This window comes from Saccopteryx leptura, chromosome 7 (genome assembly GCF_036850995.1).
Source record: "Saccopteryx leptura isolate mSacLep1 chromosome 7, mSacLep1_pri_phased_curated, whole genome shotgun sequence".
Taxonomy (NCBI): Eukaryota; Metazoa; Chordata; class Mammalia; order Chiroptera; family Emballonuridae; genus Saccopteryx; species Saccopteryx leptura.
In genome coordinates, this window is record NC_089509.1 from 108849397 (window position 1) to 108868900 (window position 19504).

At 39.2% G+C, this 19504-nt stretch overlaps 1 protein-coding gene across 5 annotated transcripts in view; it reads right to left on the bottom strand.

Moving 5' to 3' along the window:
* Positions 1–19504, bottom strand: part of DOCK10 (dedicator of cytokinesis 10) — a 263955-nt gene that overhangs the window by 154993 nt on the left and 89458 nt on the right. The window contains exon 1 of one of the 5 annotated variants that reach the window (XM_066344986.1): positions 11936–12178. The exons of the other annotated variants lie outside the window; for them this stretch is intronic. Coding sequence (XP_066201083.1) covers positions 11936–12040 — 105 coding nt within the window. The 5' untranslated portion in view covers positions 12041–12178. Of the gene's footprint in view, positions 1–11935; positions 12179–19504 lie in introns of those variants that run through there. 5 annotated transcript variants of the gene reach the window in all.

Consider the following 19504-nt stretch of genomic DNA (forward strand, 5'->3'; position numbering starts at 1 on the left):
ATCACATAAGAACTAAGTTTTAAATTTTTACTAGTCCTGTACTTCAAGTACTTGTATTGTAAGTTTAATGTGTACAAAGAGCAAGTAGTAGGCACTCAATAAATATTTGTTGAGTTAATATCATTTCATCCCAGAATTCCTTTTCTGGGACTCTAAGAAAACAAAATAAAACAAAACTACTGCACGTATAATCAAAGATCTATACAAAAATGTCTTTGCAACAAGACGTGGTAAATATATCCATTTTAATCCAACAGAGATAAGAAAGGCAGGCAGGTTGGTAGATGCTACATCTCCAGACATCAGAGCTGCTGCTTCAAAAAGTGTAATGCATGTTTTTCAAACAATTGTGTGATGCGAAAAGAGGATGAGTACCATCAGGGGCTTTGGAAAGGGCATTGGAAATAAGATAGGGGTTGGACTAAATCAGTAACTAATTGTGCTATACATGCGATGATTCTTCCTTGTAACTCTTCCATCCCTCATTGCAGTTAGTTGGCCCACAACATTTTGAATATGAGTGACTTTTATGGGAAGACATGAAGAAGTTGGGGTCTGTGATGGAGATGGCAGGCATCACTACAAAGGAAAAGACAATAAAAGGGCTCTACCTCAGAAGAAAAGAAGGCCAAGTTCATCTTGACACTAGAATCACACATATTGTGACATTAGGCTCTGAATCCAGAGTAGTTAGACCTGTAAGGGGTGGTCAGACCTGAAGGACATGGTCAGCTAAAAATGGGAAACAATAAATTTTCAAGGATAAGGAATGATTAGAAAATTATGGCGCATCCATTCTAAGAAATAATCCATGGCCATTGAAACTGAGTTTTTAAAGTCTGTAATAACAAGCAAAATCGCTTACGTATTATCATTAAGTAAAAGTGGAAATAAACACAACAGACCAGAATAACTGCACAAGGCTTAAAATTTTAAAGAAAAAAGATGAGAGACATAAATCCAAATATCAGTCATTATATTTGGAAGAGACTATGACATGTAGGATTTTGTTATTTAGAGTTTTCCCGTTTTCTAAATAAATGTCCTATAATGAACATGGATTGCTTTCATTGTGGGGAAAAATTGAACTTGGTCTTTTGAATTATTGTACTTCCATAGAAACACTGGGGAGTCATTTGATATTAGATTGTCTACCCTTTGAAAACCCACCAGAGAGGGAACAGGAAAATTATACAGTGGGGACTTCCTATGGAAGTTCAACCACTAATAACTTCAAGTAATTAAAAAAGATACATAAAACCCTTGGGAAAAGAGACTGAGGAAAATAATTACCGATTCTGTATGAGGTACTAGAAGCTAAAAAGGGAAGAACAACTAGCAGTGTATTTACTAAATTGTTTTGAGCTCTGTGGGGTACCATAAAAATCTGGTAAATAACTTGAGCACTTCTGTGCACTGGTCATTGTCTTGAAGGATTACAAATCAGAATCTGTATTTGGAAGTACAAGGTCTTTTACCTAGCAGCTGCATAATTTGGAGCAGTCATTTCAATCAGGACTTAGTGAGGTTGATTCAACTGAGTCAAAGGGCAACTTCCTGCTAATACTAGTGCTGTTATGAGGATCAAGGAGATGGAGTGTGTGAGGGTGTTAAGTGTACCACCAAATGCCAGACAAACAAAGATTTGTCTTTATTTAAAAATGACTGACATTACCTTATATGTTTAATCCAAAAACATATTCAGAAACCAAGTCAAATCAGTCAGCCAATTGAGCTATTACAATAAATTCTTTATGTACCAAGAACTGTGTTCTATGCTTTTAATAGTTATCTAAATTTCCTTTAAAGATACAAACAAATCTTAATAACTAATGATTCTGTGGGGGTGAAGAGAGGTAATAACATAAGGAAAAGCACTAAAAAAAAAAAAAGGCACTGTCCCCTCGTTCCCTCGACGTGTCAGGGCAGGCTGCTCCATCCCCCATCTGAAGAAGAAAGGCAATCTACCTAATTCTGGCCATCAGCAAATGAGAGTGACTTTGAAATTCTATCTTTTTATTTTCCTTGAGAAAGAGCCTAGAAAATATTGTTACATATTTATACTTCCAGATTTTAAAAAAAGGATTAAATTTAAGATTGGTTTAATATTACATATTGGTTTTTCAAATATAAATATATAGTGAGCTATCATATTGTGGATGTTTAGAATTTGTTTCTGTAGCTCTTTTTTTTGGGGGGGGGGGTATTTCTCTGAAGCTGGAAACGGGGAGAGACAGTCAGACAGACTCCCGCATGCGCCGGACCGGGATCCACCCGGCACGCCCACCAGGGGGCGACGCTCTGCCCACCAGGGGGCGACGCTCTGTCAAGACCAGAACCACTCCAGCGCCTGGGGCAGAGGCCAAGGAGCCATCCCCAGCGCCTGGGCCATCCCCAGCGCCTGGGCCATCTTTGCTCCAATGGAGCCTCGGCTGCGGGAGGGGCAGAGAGAGACAGAGAGGAAGGAGAGGGGGAGGGGTGGAGAAGCACATGGGCGCTTCTCCTGTGTGCCCTGGCTGGGAATCGAACCCGGGACTTCCGCATGCCAGGCCGATGCTCTACCACTGAGCCAACCGGCCAGGGCGTGTTTCTGTAACTCTTACCTACTCATATGCAGGCCAAGCTTGTCAGTACTGGGGAGTTAACAGGATCATTAAGGACTAAAGGGGAAATGTGTTGATGTGATGAGGAATGTAGAGCAATCTCCACAACAAAGCCCTCATATTTGGGGTCCACATGCCTGTGTCCTAAATTTTAAGTGTAATTAGGGAGTTAAATCTTGGTTACTCACCAGTAAGGTCATTCTAGTTTGACAATCTAAACTAGTTGTTCCCAGTTCTTTCCAGAGAATCTGATCTTTCCAAAACATACTATGAAGAGATATTTTCTTACTTTTGAGACGTCTCATATTTTTTCTGTAATAAGCAGTATATTCTGTGATCTAATTTGGACTTCTTTAACCACCCTTGGCATTTTGAGATATCTGAAACTTGATTCTAATCTGAATATTCATAACTGGGCCAATTTGTATCTGAATGCTTTCTTCATCTTACAAAACGTTTCATCTGGCTAATGACTCAGCAAAACAAACCAATAGAGACAGATGTTTTACTTTAGGACTAATACAGTAGACACTAACATGTCAATCCTTTAAACATCTTCTGCACATCCTGGCACACAGAGAAGCAAATAGCTAAGAGTCAAGATCCATGGGGTCCTTAGAGAGAACCTAAAAAGAATTTCAATCTTGAGATCTCCAAAACAAAACAGAAACAACACAGCTGTTAACTAATTTCTCTATTATCAAGATAACGAATTAAATTTTTAGAGGAAATAAAAGAGCTAAACGACCCATGGATTCTTTTGACCTTAATTTAATCCAGGAACCTTTGGCTTCCATACTATTGGAACGGAACCAACTTCCACACAATTTGTGTTTCAAACAAATGAGAAAATTGGAGAGAGACCATGCAGCTGGACCCAGGGCCACAGCTGTCAGCCCGTGGCTGTGTGACAGATTCAATTCAGCCTTTCATCAAAGGGAGTTCTACTGGACAAACTTCTCAAATATTGGAGCTTCAGAAAAGAAGACAAGCCTTTCTTACCAAAAAGGAAATGATTAAGTAAGGAATAAGCCATCTTATTCTGACCCTGTAACCTTCTCTCTGTTTTTGCACCGCAGAGTTTCATGAGAATGGAAAAACACAGGCTAAATCAAAGTTAACAACTGTACAGCTGGGCAAACTCAGATTAAGCTGAATTTGGAAATGGTTCCCCTGGTAACAAACAAGGACATAGATCGTGGAAGAAATCACCAGTAGTCACTCTTTTCAGTGTCTCAGTCCATTTCAGTGAAATAAACCTGGTTAGAGGTGGTAAATTTAAAACCCCTTTAAAAATATATATAAAAAAAAGATCAACCATCATACTCAACTTAAACAAGACATATAGAAAAATCGGAACATTCTATCTTGTTAACCCTAATTCCCTTGGAAAACCAAGGACACCACCAAGCTCTCTAGGTTAATACAAGATGTACTTTCAAATTGGATACAGACCTTTGGAATCCTGTTTTCTTTTTAAGGAAATTTGACCATGTATAGCTCTTAAGAGTACGTCAATATTTATGTGTTACTATATAGCAAGTGATCATAAAAGATAAATAAAATGGCTGCTTTTTCATCTAACATTGGTCAATATTCATGTGCTATTGTATAGCAAATGATCATAAAAAAAATAAAGAAAAATGGCTGCTTTTCCATCCAATACTGGTTTTATAAAAAAGTAGAAAATATCCAAGGAGACCTAAATCAAATTAAATTACATGTCTCATTTAGTTTTCTAGAAACACTTGAAAGATAATAAATATCATTAAAAATACATCACAACCCGATCACACGTCTGCCTGACACCAGGGAAATTAATGCCCTAGAGCAAACTGCTGGGAATTTTAGATTAATTTGTGTGAAGTCTGTGATGAAAGCTGCTACTGGCTTAAATTTTGATACTATTTTAGTATCAACAGTCACACAGACAAACTTTCACTACCAGGTCAAGTGTGAGGGGAGTGTCTGTGTGTATTTGTGTATGTAACCAAAATCATACATGTCACACACATAAACATAAAAAGGTCTGTCAAGAATATATACTTATAGCTGGATGTGAGCTGTAAAGTATAGAATTGTGACAATTCCAGTGCCATGTGGGCTTTTCCTGTACTCCTGCTCCTTGTGACAGCTCCTAACAGACTGAACTGGGGTTGGGTTGCATTTTTCAGGGATTTGACATGGTGATGGTGCCAACTTGAACTTGGTGAACATGTTAAGGACACTAATCTTTTATGGATTCTTGCTGTATTGGCCAAGAGTTTGCTTAAAGGCTTTAATCACTAAAAAAAAAAAAAAAAAAGGAAGACTGGATAAAGAAGATGTGGCACATATACACCATGGTATACTATTCAGCCATAAGAAATGATGACATCAGTTCATTTACAACAAAATGGTGGGATCTTGATAACATTATACGGAGTGAAATAAGTAAATCAGAAAAAAACAAGAACTGCAGGATTCCATACATTGGTGGAACGTAAAAACGAGACTAAGAGACATGGACAAGAGTGTGGTGGTTACGGGGGGGGGGGGGGGGGGGTGGGGGGTGGGGGGAGGGAAGGAGGGAGAGGGGGAGGGGGAGAGGGAGGGGCACAAAGAAAACTAGATAGAAGGTGATGGAGGACAATCTGACTTTAGGTGATGGGTATGCAACAGAATTGAATGACAAGAGAACCTGGACATGTTTTCTTTGAATATATGTACCCTGATTTATTAATGTCACCCCATTAAAATTAATAAAAAATTACTTACAAAAAATAGAATAATACTTAAGTTTTCAACAAATCTTCCCTTCATGGAGGTTGGCTCATTCTTATATTTCCTTTCTTACTTCTGGATACTTGAAATGGAGTATGTACAGTGGGCATTTGTTGTGTGTTGACCTACATAACATCTGTCCTGTTATTTACTTACTTATTTTTTAATACTTGCATTTTAGTTTTTTTCTGGTGACTTAATTCTCTCCCCATCCCCACACAAAGCAGTCTTGACAAGGCAAACTGTTAAAGGGGATGTCCATTTCTGTGGTCAAGGGCATGTGGCCCCAGCAAGGCCTGATCAGCACTTCCCCCCAAAACTCTGGATCATGAGTGGAGAAACGCCTGCCCCTTAGTTCCAAACACCAAGACCACCCCTGTTCCCACTGCCCTGACATGCTGTGTCCACCCTGCTCCTGCCCAGCCTGTATCCTCATTCTTCCTTGTATTCCTTTCTCTGCACTCTGCTTGTTTACCTTGCAACTTTCTTCTGCTTGCAACTAAGGAAATCTAAGAAGATCCAATACAAGGCGCAGCAGCTATCATAAAGGACTCTTATCGCCTTGGTTTGTCTTTATTTGGATTTGAATAGCTGTAAAGGAGAATTTTTCATCGCCAATGACTCTTTCAAGTTCAGGAGTTTAGGTCCAGTAAGCTCCTGTATTGTTAATGATTTCCAATGTCATCTCGTTCTATAAAACTGGAGAACATTACACTCAGTGAAATAAGTAAATCAGAGAAAGCTAAGAACTATATGATTTCATACATAGGTGGGAGATCAAACTGAGACTCATGGACATAGATAAAATTGAAGTGGTTACCTGGAGGCGGGGAGAGGGGACTTAAGAGAGAAATATATGGTGACACAAAATGATTTGACTCTGGGTAATGGGCACAAGACAAAATCAACAGTTCAAATGCTATGAAGATGGTCACCTGAAAGCTATGTGCTCTTATTGATCAATGTCACCCTTTTAACTTTAATTTCTAAATAAATTAAAATATAAAAACCATATCCCAGCCCTCATGCATCCTGGGCATAGGGGGCTTAAGTACTTGCTTGATTTTCCAAGAAGGTAAACTCAGTGCAGGACTCACCTCCAACTTGAAGCCTAACTCATCCCTCTGCTATGACACCAGGATAACTGGGGGCCCAAATATAAGATTATTTCTACATCCGCTTTCACTGCTGACATTCCACAGACTACATTTTCTCTCCCAGGAGGTGCCGGTTTGTACAGGAGTGCTGGTAGACCTCTGGAATACCTGCGAAACCAGGTGTCTCTAAGACATTCCCGGCCCCACATCCCTTGCTTTTATTCTGCCATTTTTTATTGTAAGCATCACAATTGCTATTTTTGTTATATTATAACAACTCATCATGTAAGCACTGTTTGCTTGTAGACATAATTACACACAATAATTTAATACTAATAGTAACAATATACACTATCATTTTTATGATTCACCCTCTATATGCTAAGAATAGTTAACTATTTTTCTACTACTAGTATGATAAGCAAATGACTAGGTTCATGCTAAGTATATAACACTTTTTCTCCTTGAATATAGTATCAAGCTTAGAAGAGGTCATCATTGCTTTATTTTATAGATGCAGAGACTTGGATTCTGAGGACTTGCTGAGCAAGCTGATGGAAGAATTGATAATTTAACTCTGCTCAGCAGGAAGCATGTGATCCACTCCCCTCCCCTCCCCTCCCCTCCCCTCCCCTCCCCTCCCCTCCCCTCCCCTCCCCTCCCCTCCCCTCCCCTCCCCTCCCCTCCCCTCTCCTCTCCTCTCCTCTCCTCTCCATTCTAGTCCACTCCATATTCCACTGCACTTCACTCCATTCCACTGTACTAGCAAAGGTCATGGCCTTCCAGGAATAAACAACATAACAGCATTTTCCCCCCTTGCTGGGGAGATTCTGAATCAGAGCTGTAGTTTTGAGGAGCATTCCTGTTCCTTGTGTGAGTTCTGCAAGGAAGGACACAAGAACTCTAAGGGCTGGTATGAGGTTCCTGGTCATTTCAGGGAAGGAAGTGCTAAGGACAGAGGACAACAAAACATTTATAAGAGGGTGAGTAGGATCAAGAAAAGGAAATGAAAAAGTATACTAAGGAACCAGAGTGAATGTTTAGATAATGTCTGTGTCAAAAGCCACAGTGGAAACTGTCACTAGTTGAGGAAATTTGTCAATTCAGAAAGCTGTACCACTGCCACCATCCAGGAAATAAAAAGTAACACCATCATGGTATTATTTTCTTTCCACTGTGGCATTCCCCAGCTCTAATAGTCCACCTCCAGCTCAGATAGTTCTCAAGGGCACTGTCATGAAGTTAGTTCTGCCCAGTGGCAGTCGCCCCCACCGTCCTCTCTCCTGGCTTACCTCTTCTCCCTCTCTTAGCAGTCAGTCTTAAGAAAAGTGCATTAGTTCTTGATTAAGTTGCAGGTACCCGTTCTGAGTCCCTTTGAAAAGCATCTGCTATGCAGCTATCTAGTACCTGCTCTGGCTCCGCCCTCTCGCTGTGGCCACACCCAGAGCCTTCTGATGAGGCTCGCTGCTTCGGCCAGCTCAAGTTTCAATTTAGGCTTCTCTATTTCCATGGTCCAGATTGAATTTGATCTCCTCTGCTGTTACTCCTGCCTCTTTGCTTTCTCCAACTTGTCCATTTATAGCTTTCGTTCTTATTTTTCACTGTGTTTCAAACCTGATTCAGTCTCATTTCATTGTCTCCTGCAAGCATCATCCTGGGACCCCTACCTGGGCTGCCTTTGGCTAACTGAGAAAGTCTGTATAAAACAAACAGGCACAGTAAGTAAGGAAGCCCAGATGACCAGGAGGGAGGCTGTTCGCATTAACACAGAAGAATAAAGGGTAAAAAACAGAGATAATGACACAATACATATTATAAAATGATGTATGTGGGAGACATGTTTGAGACATTCACCTTAGATCCTCTGTCTATAGTTTTCAATATTCTAGTAAAGTGTTAATAGACTATTACTAAAGAGGAGAGCAAGAATTTTTATGCATATTCAAAGTTTTCCAAATATTTTGAAATTCTGCTGATTTAAGACCTACATGCAAGTAAGAACTTAAAAATATCAACTCACATTTATTTCATCAAAATTTTCATTTTTATGATTGTACAAATGAATGGTATAATAATTCAACTTAATCGTGTACACAATCTTTCCAAATTAAGACATGTAACTTAGAAAGAAAACTATCTTTTTATTGACTTCCTAAACACCAGAGATAATTCTGAATGAATTGGCTTAAAAAAAATAATCAGTTACAAAGAAAAACTTTAACTATAGAACACCACACATATTTCAAAAATTAAGGGAAGTTGTTCTACTTGATCTAACACATAAGTTTCATTTTTCTTGACATTTTCTTATAGTGCAGCTGCACTCTGTGATAAGTGAATTTAAAGTATGTAGAGACATTTCTTAGACAATAGACTTAAAAACTGGATTCATAAAGGAAACTTCCAAAACAATTAAAATTTAGTTAAATAAACAGCTTCAAACAGCATTTGAAAAAAACAACAACACCCAGAATAGACAAAATCATCAATCTAGGTCATGAGAGTATAAAGTTTGGGTAATGTACTTCTCAGGAAGTCGCAGACATCTGGTTAAGCATTCTAGATTACTAAGAAGTTCAACCATTTCTAAATCTGCCTCATTGCAAAAAATAATTTGTTGAGTTCAAAATGTCCATCCTTATAAAAACAGATAATCTGTAACAATCATATCCAAAAATCATTATTTCTCCTTTCACTACAATATAAGAGTATATCTAAAAATTCAAAAGAATTCACTATTTTATTCTCTTTTAGGCCCACCTTCATTTTGTCACTTGAATTGCTTTTTCTTTATCACTTCTCAAGTTGTCTCTGAAGCCAGTCTAAGGATATTGGTTTAGCTTTTAGAAAGTTTAGATGGTTGCACTGTGGAATGTCCACATGGGCTTTGGGTGGATTTTAGCTCAGCTGGGTTTAGGTGGGGAAGGGAAAATAAAGGCATTTCTAAGGCAAACCCCATCAACACTGACCAAGCTAGGACCCCTGAGCACTCACTCCACTTGATGCAATTCAGCATTGTCTACTGAGTAGCCCTGTCACCCAAAAAGCCTCCCATGAGGAAGGTGTCACCTTCCACTGGCTTCATTTGTTACAGTTATTGCAAAGACAACCTCCCTACAATTATATCCCTCTTCCTTTGTCTTGGAAACAAATATTTTACTTGGTTTTATTAATACTATATAACACTTGTAACTCAAATTTTTACAGTGTTCAAATCATGTTCAGAATGTACAAGATCAACTTGATTTCAGTAAGAAATCCTAAAGCCGGGAAGGTGCCATTATGAACAGTTTATTGAAGAAGAAATTGACATCCAGACTCATATAAATAATCTGCATACGGTCATATAGATGATGGGCAAGAAAGTGAGATAGAATGACCCCCTATGGCTCTCGTTGCACATTTCCCTTTCTTGGATTAACTTTTTTTCAGAGTGAATCCCACATCTCAAGATAACACTTAAGGATGGACTAAACAATCCTCTATTCTTCAGAAGAGGCAACCTGTGAAAGGAGATACGCTGTCTTATGAAGATCCCAAACAGACAACAGTAGCAGGAAAGGTCCCCGGTGCCTTCCACAGAAGAAAGCTAATCACTGTATGAATGGTCTTAATTAAACATGAATGCATTGCTACTGAATGCTGTGGGAAAACACTCCGTCCCTACTGGCTGGTTTCCCCATAGTTCTCTGTAGCAATACCTTCAAATTCAATTAAGATCATTCTTAGAGTGATTAGCTTCTTTATATGGGGAGTCACCGGGGACTGTTCTATTGCCAACTTGTTTATATGGTCTGTGAGAGATAGACCTGCTTTTCTCTTGTGTGCTGTCTCTTTCAGGGAACACAAGAAGAGGTAAATCTCATGGTGACATCACATACAAAACTTCTTAATTCCACTAAGAGAAAGGCAGCAAGGAAATTACGTTGTTGTTTTTTTGTTTGTTTGTTTTCAGACTGGCCTAAAGATAAAAATAATCTCAAACCAGACAAGTTTTTCAAACACTTATGGTCATAAAGAGGCAGGTGGTAAAAAATTGATGAGGCTTTTTTGGAACCAGAAGAGAAGACACACTTGGTCACTCATTTCATCAGGGCCAGGATGCTGAATATGCCAGCTATGAAATGCTTCATGGAAAGACCCAGGCGTCTCCCATGGAAACAAGGTCACGGGGCTCACTGGCCCGTGCTTCGCAATGGGAGATGTGCACTACTGAGATAATGACCCTGGAACCAACAACCAAACAACAACATGGCACCGATCCCATGAGCCACATGCCTGGTAAATTCTGTCCATGTTACAGTACCACTATTTAGATGGTGAGTATAAAGAGAACCACTGTTATTTGAGATGTAGAATTCTTGTACCTGATTTTGGCCTATCAGAGGCTGGCTATTCATTCAATAATTATTCATATTCATGAAATGACTATTGATAAAGAGTCATAATATTATCATATACACAGTTTTTTTGTTTTTTTTTTTAAAGAGCTATTCTGTTTCTAGATGTTTATATGAACAACAAAACAATATCTACCCATAGTGGTTCTCAACTAGGGATATTACCCTCTTGCCCTGGGAACATTTGGCAATATTGGAGACATTTTTGTCACAACTGGGGAGAGTTGGGCCCTAGCATCTTGTGGGTAGAGCCCAGGGATGTTACTAAACATCATGCAAAGCATAGATAGTCTGGCACAACAAAGAAATCTCAAACCCCAGATAAGAGTGATGCTGAGGTTAAGAATCCTTACCCTGAAGAAAGCATGCAAAACTTGAACACCCTGTAGGATAAACATGTCTATAAAAACAACTCCCCAGTAATATTGTTGCAGCCACCATTTGCCACATAAAGCGAGCCTTCCACATTACATGTGGTTTACTGAAGGGCTCCAGCAATTGGCTCCAAGATTCAGCTGCTGGTCGTTCTAACAGATAGAAACCTAGAATTCTGTAATAAGTACACACTTCTTCCAGAACCCTTATTTTGTTCACAAACAATAAGACAGAAACATTTTAACAGTAAAAAGCTTTATCTTTTTAGCCTATAAAACATCACTTTTTACTCTCTTTCTTGGCTTGCTTAATCCAATACTTACATTTTCTTTCTCTTTTGAATTTTTCTAAGAATTATGAAACAAATAACGAGTGATATGTGATAAAAACACAGTAATAATACTTTTTAAAAACAACTATATAAAAGTTACCAATTGGGCTCTTTTTTGAAGCAATTGTAGGCTTTTTTTTTAAAAGACAATATTTTAGTAATATTTTTAACTATTTAAATCCTCTATCAATATGTTTTAAAATAAGGATGTAAGTAACAGAGGATATTTATGAGCCAAAATGAAAATTCTGTTCCATCCAGGGCTTCACCCATAGCCCGTGTTACAATACCACCCCAGAGCTAATCTTACTTTTTTTAAACATCGAAAGAAAGCCATATAGCACACCCCGACATCTGGATACCTACAGAGCTAAGTTTGTGGATTTCTTCTTGATTTACTCTTCTCACCGTGCGTCTCTTCTTCCAAAATTCACTGGCCTCCCGTTTGAAAACCTTCCCTCGGAAGCTCATTGTATCGCTGTCATTTGATTCACAAAATATTTAAAAACACCGGTTTTGTGAAACTTTACCAGGCTCCACGATTCTCTTTCTTCCCCGGTAAAAAGGGAAATGCTCATGCAACATGAACATAACTCATCAGAAAGGAAAGAAAACTGACAAGTTACCGCTTCCTGTAAGTAACTAACTACCAGCTGTTCAGACAGGCTTTTGTGCATGGACTCTCTCTAATCACCTCCTTTAAAGCAAGACAAAAACACAAAATGAGCTTGGATGTCTACGAGAACTGCTCATAGCAAAACAAATCAGATGATGTAAAATCACCCATGGAACCAAATCAAGATTGAATCGAAGATCTCATTTAAATGTAAGGTTCTCTGTGAGCCACCGAAACAGACATCTAAACTTTATCAGTCTGGTTAGATTTCAAAGGTAAACCATAATAATATATACCTGAGGTCGGAGAAGTCTGTTTAAAGCAGTTGCTTATGAAAATATAGAATGAATCAATGGTCTTTCTAGAGGGGTGCCCAAGACAATTGCTTAGGGCACAAGAAGAAAATATTAGAATTTGATTTATATTGGTTATCCAAATAAGAAAAACGGACATAAACACCTTGATTCTGTATGTCAAATGGTCACAAAGAGTCACAGTTAGTTCTCTAATCTTTAGAGTTTTATGCGCTTTCTCTGGGGCTGTGTAAAGGTGCACCTCTCCCCTCAGACCCACGCAAACGTTCCTTCCTGTTTTATTTTCCTCCATAGCGCTTATTAGCATGCCGAACTACCATACATTTCACTTATTCATTTAAATTACAGTCTGCCTTCTCCTAGACTCCATGCTCCATGAGAGTGAGAGTTTTATCTGCTTCCTTCGCTCTGTCTTCAGTGATTAGAATAGCATCTGGCATCCAGAGGGTTCTCAGTATATGATTAAGTTTAATGAAAAAAAAATAAATGAGGGGTTTACGTTCTTGTCCATGTATTTGTTGTGTTTTGAAATATTAGCTATTGGTAAGAACTATATAATTTATAAATAAACATAGAATATGGGAGTGTAGTCAATTTTTTTTCTACTCCATGCATGAGATAAATAATATTTTGAGCCAACAGTACTAGAAATGACTGATTAAACATTAGAAAGATTGGTTCTAAAACCCATTGTTGTATGAGACAGCTGTTCAGTTTTTATTAAGATTTTGTTCCTCCACTTATAGGATGCATCTACTCAATTAAGGTGGTGCCCACCAGCATTTTTTGTCCGTGAAGCATGATGTAGGTTATAAAGATGGTTGAAGCAATCTCCACCCAGGACTGATCTCCATGACTACCGAGGAAGAAGAAACTCCCACCAGCTCTCCGAAGAGATAGGTCTTGAGGAGAGATTCCTTACATCAAGGAGGGTCAGCTGGAGGCAGCTTTGCCCAGAGTGCCGTATGCTGGGCATTGTGGGTAGAAGCCAGAAGCTTAACCAGGAGAACAGTCTTTCTGTGAAAAGTTCTCAAAGTGTTTTGGGGGTTTTGACCTTTCAGAAAGAAAGACTACGCTGCTACTTAGCTCACAGATTTTGCTCATGTCCTGTCTGGACGTGAGATTCAGGCTACAGATGGAAAGAGGGAGACCGACAAGAGGAGGGGACAATGAGTAAGTACTTTGTGGTTTGGGCGGAGGCTTTTGTTCCAGAGCCTGGTCTCCTCTTTCTAGTGCTCAGCACGTTAATGGGGGAGGCGCAGCTGGGCCACCAGAGATGATGCAAACTTGCAACCGGAAGTAGTAAGTGGTCCCAGATATCCTGTGGCTTGTCCCTAATTTCCTTCCAGTCTTTACTCAAATATCTCTTCCTCAGAAAGCCTCCTCTGACCACCAATTTAAACCTGTGGCCTCCTCCCCTTAAATACTTCTGATGACCCTTCCTTTTGTTTTGTTTTGTTTTGCCTTAAAATGGAATAAGACATTCTGATTTCACCCTTAGGAGTCCTGTGTGCAAAGAGAGTTCTGATTCTGTATGGAAGACAGCAATCTTCAAAGAAGGTTGCATTTAACCAGCTGGGTCCGAAAACCGAGGCCTTAAAAAGATGCCATCAGCTTATTTAGAAGCCTTCCCTCCATCTTGATTACTTCTTACTGACGCAAGTGATTCCCATCCCCCCAACGGCAACTGGATTGAGCTGAAGCACATACATACTCAGTGATGCCTCGGTTTTCACGGACAGTCCATCGGAAAACAATCAGCGAAATCGGAAACCAACGAAAACCGAGGTAGTTAATTCATATGAATCAATGTAAATCCAATTAATTTATAGACACTCCAAAATACATACCAAAAACACTTTATACCAAATACTGCAAGGGTAGTCAACCTTTTTATACCTACTGCCCATTTTGGTATCTCTGTTAGTAGTAAAATTTTCTAACTGCCCACCGGTTCCACAGACATGGTGATTTGTAAAGTAGGGAATTAACTTTACTTTATAAAATTTATAAAGCAGAGTTATAGCAAGTTAAAGCATATAATAATAATTTCTTACCAAGTACTTTATGTCAGATTTTTGCTAAGTTTGGCAGAATAAATCTTTATAAAACAACTTACTATAGTTAAATCTATCTTTTTATTTATACTTTGGTTGCTCCGCTACCACCCACCATGAAAGCTGGAACACCCACTAGTGGGCGGTAGGGACCAGGTTGACTACCACTGGAATACTGTATACGCAGTAATCACTTACATGTAATTGTAGTATTAGTACTCACAATCAATAAAAAAGCACAAAAACACTGGAAAGCAAGGGAATTGTTTGGCTAGATGTGTGGGGTGATGCTCACACAATGAGAAACAATGCCACACAGCAGAAGAATGCGTGGGTGGCCCTGTTTTCGCAAAATTAGCAGTGAGGTTACATGGGCACTCCGATGAAATCTGAGACAACCGACGAAAACCGAGACAAAATTTTCATGGAAAAAATTGACGAAAACTGAAACCGATGATAACTGAAGTCAGCAAAAACCAAGGCATTACTGTACCTCAGGCTTGAGCCACACAGACAACTCCACCTTGTTGTGCAGCAATTTGTGCAAGACAAGTAAAAGGAAACACTGATCATTCCTTGTCGAAGTATGGAGACTGAGAAAGCCCTCTTTCTAAATGAATAAGAAAAATAGCAAGATACTATAAAAATAACAACTGGGGGCATAACGTGAGTCTTAATCTATAATTGGCTCAAGTAGTCAACTGAGGATTCTACAGAGCAGAAGCTCCTTTGAGCCATAGTCATTGAATATTTAGAAATTGTACTGTCTGCCTTTAACTAAACAGATCTCACCCTCTAAATAACTTTGTCATTTGTTACAGAGTACATGCTGAATTTTCAGATTTCTTTCATCAGACGATATTATGAGAGTATTCCTCCAGTCACCTAATTTCCTGGTATATGATTACGTTTCCATTTTAATAGCTGAAAATAGTATTTTGCAATCCTTTTTAGACTGTGGATCTATTTGATAATTTAATAAAACTATGAACTCACCAGAAAAATGTAAGTATCAGAAAATGTGCATGCAGAGTCAAGAGTCACAGATCTCTGAAGTCCATCTGCGGACCCTCTTTCTTGTAGTACCAGAAATCTCTAACTCAGAGTTTTATTTATTTATTTTTTCAGAATTGGTAAATTTTATTTTGAAATTAAATTTAATGGGGTGACATTGATCAATAAGTTTACATAGATTTCAGGTGAACATCTCTATAGCATTTGAACTGTTGAATATGTTGTGTACCCATCACCCAAAGTCAAATCATTTTCCTTCACCATATATTTGTCCCTCTTTACTCCCCTCTCTCACCCCCTCTATTGGGTAACTATTTCACTTTTTTCTATGTCCACAAGTTTTATATCCCATCTATGTGGATATATATATATATTTGTCTCTCTTTACTCTCCTGTCACTTGCTCCTCTCTCCTTGGAAGACACTTAACTTTTATCTATTTCTATGAATCCCAGTTTTATATCCTACCTATATGTGAAATCCTATAGCTCTTAGCTTTTTCTGATTTACTTATTTCAGTTAGTATAATGCTCTCAAGGTCCATCCATGTTGTTGTAAATGGCAATATGTCCTCATTTCTTATGGCTGAGTAGTATTCCATTGTATATACAGAGTTTTAGAAGATTTAGGTGTTTTAGAAGGAATACTATCTTATGAAAAGACATTTAATAATCTTGAGCAACTCTTAAGTGACTTCCTTTATTTCTAATATTTGCATCTGTTCTCTCCTCTATTCCTCTTTAGGCGCCAAACTTCTTTATCCTGGAGTCCCTCCCACTCCTCGACTTCTGCAATGTGAGGATGACTCATCTCTCCCCTTGTTCAGCTGCTAACCTATTCTCACTAAAATATTGGCAAAAGGAGCCATTGACAGGCAATATATGAGGATGTCAGATGGACACAACCTGGGGTGAATGTGAAGGAGGGGAAATCCAGTAGTGTGAGGTGGTGTTCCCCAGAATGGCACTGTTGGGAAACTCAACGGCCCTTTGCCTTCCTTGATTTCAGACTAAGTCTGTTTCTCCAGTATTCTGTGAGTCTAAGTAAGGTGGTGCCTGGCATCCGGGCAGAGATGCTTGTAGGACCCAAGAATGTCCACAGAGATTCATTGTGAGAGATAAGCAAGGTGACGACTACAGACCTTGTAGTCTTGGATCCAGACAGATCCATGTCTGGATCTCTTCAGTCACGTATTACATGACCGCCAGTAGATTACATGACCTCTGTCTTCCTGGTTCTTATTTACACAGTGAAGCAATTAGTCTACAGCTTATAAGGTTGTTGTGAAATAATCCACACAAGTATCTGGCATTGAGTGACAGACAATACATATACATACATATATATAATATATATATATATACACACACACACACATATATATAATAGTTAAGGTTTCTATATGTGCATATATGTAAACTATTATCTATTGAATGTGATTGGTATTTAGCAGGCCTACATTGGTGTGTATTCATGTATAGATATAACAAAACCATGCGCATATACATGCACATACAAAATATACAAACATATATTTTTATATATAAATGTATGCAAAGTTTGGTCCCATGGTTTCTGGAGAAAGTAAGGTTGCAGTTTTCAAAAGATAGTAAGAAAAGATAAGGAAGTTAGTTAAAATGGGAAATCTTAACCATGTTTTAGAAGAAGTAGGCATTTGAGTGTCAAGGTGTCAGAAATTTGATAAAAGTGTCCGGTGGTCTGCATTACCTTTCTATCGCTGATGTAACAGATTACCACACATTTAGCAGCTTGAACCAAAACCCATTTATTATCTCATGATCTTCCTGGGTCAGAAATCTGGGTACAAAGTGGCTCAGAGGCTACTTGGAGTCTGCAGTCCAAGCGTGGTGCTGAGAGAATTCATTCCTCGCAGTTGTTGAACTAAGGTCCCCGTTTCATTGTTGCCTGTCAGCCAGGGGTCATTGCCAAGGTCTAGAGGTTGCCTGCATTCTGTGGCTCAGGGTTCCTTTCTAAGCCAGAAACAACAGGTTAAGTCCATCTCACACTCTGAATCTCTCTGACTTTTCTTTCTGCCTCAGCTCTCTTAAACCTCTCTTCTGCTGAATCCCTCTAGTGTAGCCAGAGATGTCTTGGCTGGTAACGTCTCATGTGATTTGATTGGTTCTACCTAGATAATCCAGGATAATTTTTATATCTGAAGGCCAGATAATAATCAACTTTAATTCACATCCGCAAAGTCCTTTCACGGCAGTGCGAGGGTCAGTGTTTGGTTATACCACCAGAGAGTCTTGGGGAGGGACATCTTTAGAAAACCGTCTCCCAAACTGTTCTTTTCTGGATGACAGTTTGATTTTCTTAAAAACCATTTTAACATCAAGAAAATACTGAGGGCCCTGGCCGGTTGGCTCAGTGGTAGAGTGTCAGCTAGGCATGTGGAAGTCCCGAGTTTGATTCCCGGCCAGGGCACACAGGAGAAGCACCCATCTACTTCTCCACCTTTCCCACTCTTCTTTCTCTCTATCTCTCTCTTCTCCTCCCATAGCCAAGACTCCACTGGAGCGAAGTTGGCCCAGGCATTGAGGATGGCTCCATAGCCTCTGCCTCAGGTGCTAGAATGGCTCTGGTTGCAATGGAGCAATGCCCCAGATGGGCAGAGCATCGCTCCCTGGTGGGCATGCTGGGTGGATTCTGGTCAGGTGCATGTGGGAGTCTGTCTGACTGCCTCCTCGCTTCTAACTTCGGAAAAATACAAAAAAAAAAAAAAAAAAAAAAAAAAAAAAAAAAAAAAAGAACGTACTGAGACCTGATTGGTGGTGGCATAGTGGATAGTATGAACTTGGTATACTGAGGTCCCAGGTTCGAAACTCTGAGGTCGCCAGCTTGAGCATGGAATCATCAAAATGATCCCATGATCCCTGGCTTGAAGCCCTAGATCAGTGGTCCCCAACCTTTTCTGGGCCACGGACCGGTTTAATGTCAGAAAATATTTTCACAGACCGGCCATTAGGGTGGGACAGATAAATGCACAAAATAAAATTATGCTACCGGCGTAAAACCTGTGGTAGTTTTAAATATAATTGTCAAACTTACGAGACAAGCGTCAAGAGTGAGTCTTAGACGAATGTAACAGAGGGAATCTGGTCATTTTTTAAAAAATAAAACATTGATCAGACTTAAATATAAATAAAACAGAAATAATGTAAGTTATTTATTCTTTCTCTGCGGACCGGTACCAAATGGCCCACGGACAGGTACCGGTCCGCAGCCCGGAGGTTGGGGACCACTGCCCTAGAGCACTGGCTTGAGCAAGGAGTCACCTGCTCGGCTTGAGCCTCCCCTCTCAAAGCACATATGAAAAGCAATCAATGAACTAAAGTGATACAACTAGGAGTTGATGCTTCTCATTCATCTCTCTCCCTTCCTGTTTCTCTGTCTCTTTCTCTCTCACTAAAAAAATAAAAGGGAAAAAGAAAAAAAAGGAGTTACTGCGAAGATAATAAATGGTATAGATGATGACAAAACTTGGCCTTTGAGTGTCATTACTCTGAGCACAGAGTGGCAGCAGGACTAAGAAATGAGTAAGAGAAAATAGAAATTGGCTTAGAGATAGCAACCTGGGAAAATTTAGCAGTGAAATAAGGGTGAGAAAGAACGGTAGTTGTGGGGAGGGGTGCTGGCCCAAAGTGTCAAAGATGAAAGTGGTAGGGAAACAATCAAATACTAAAACAGAGAACACAAGGGCCATAAGCTAAGGCAACAAATTATGAAAAGGTCATTTTAAAAATGTTTAAATATATGTGTACAATATTTGAATAGGCTTTAAAATTCGGCAAATGGCATCCTCTCTGAATCTAAGACACCAGAGGACAGAAACTCGAGGTTCATTGACAATGCATCTAAATTTACTTGATAAAAACTACCCAAAAAGTACCCTTAGAGATGCAGAGCAACTG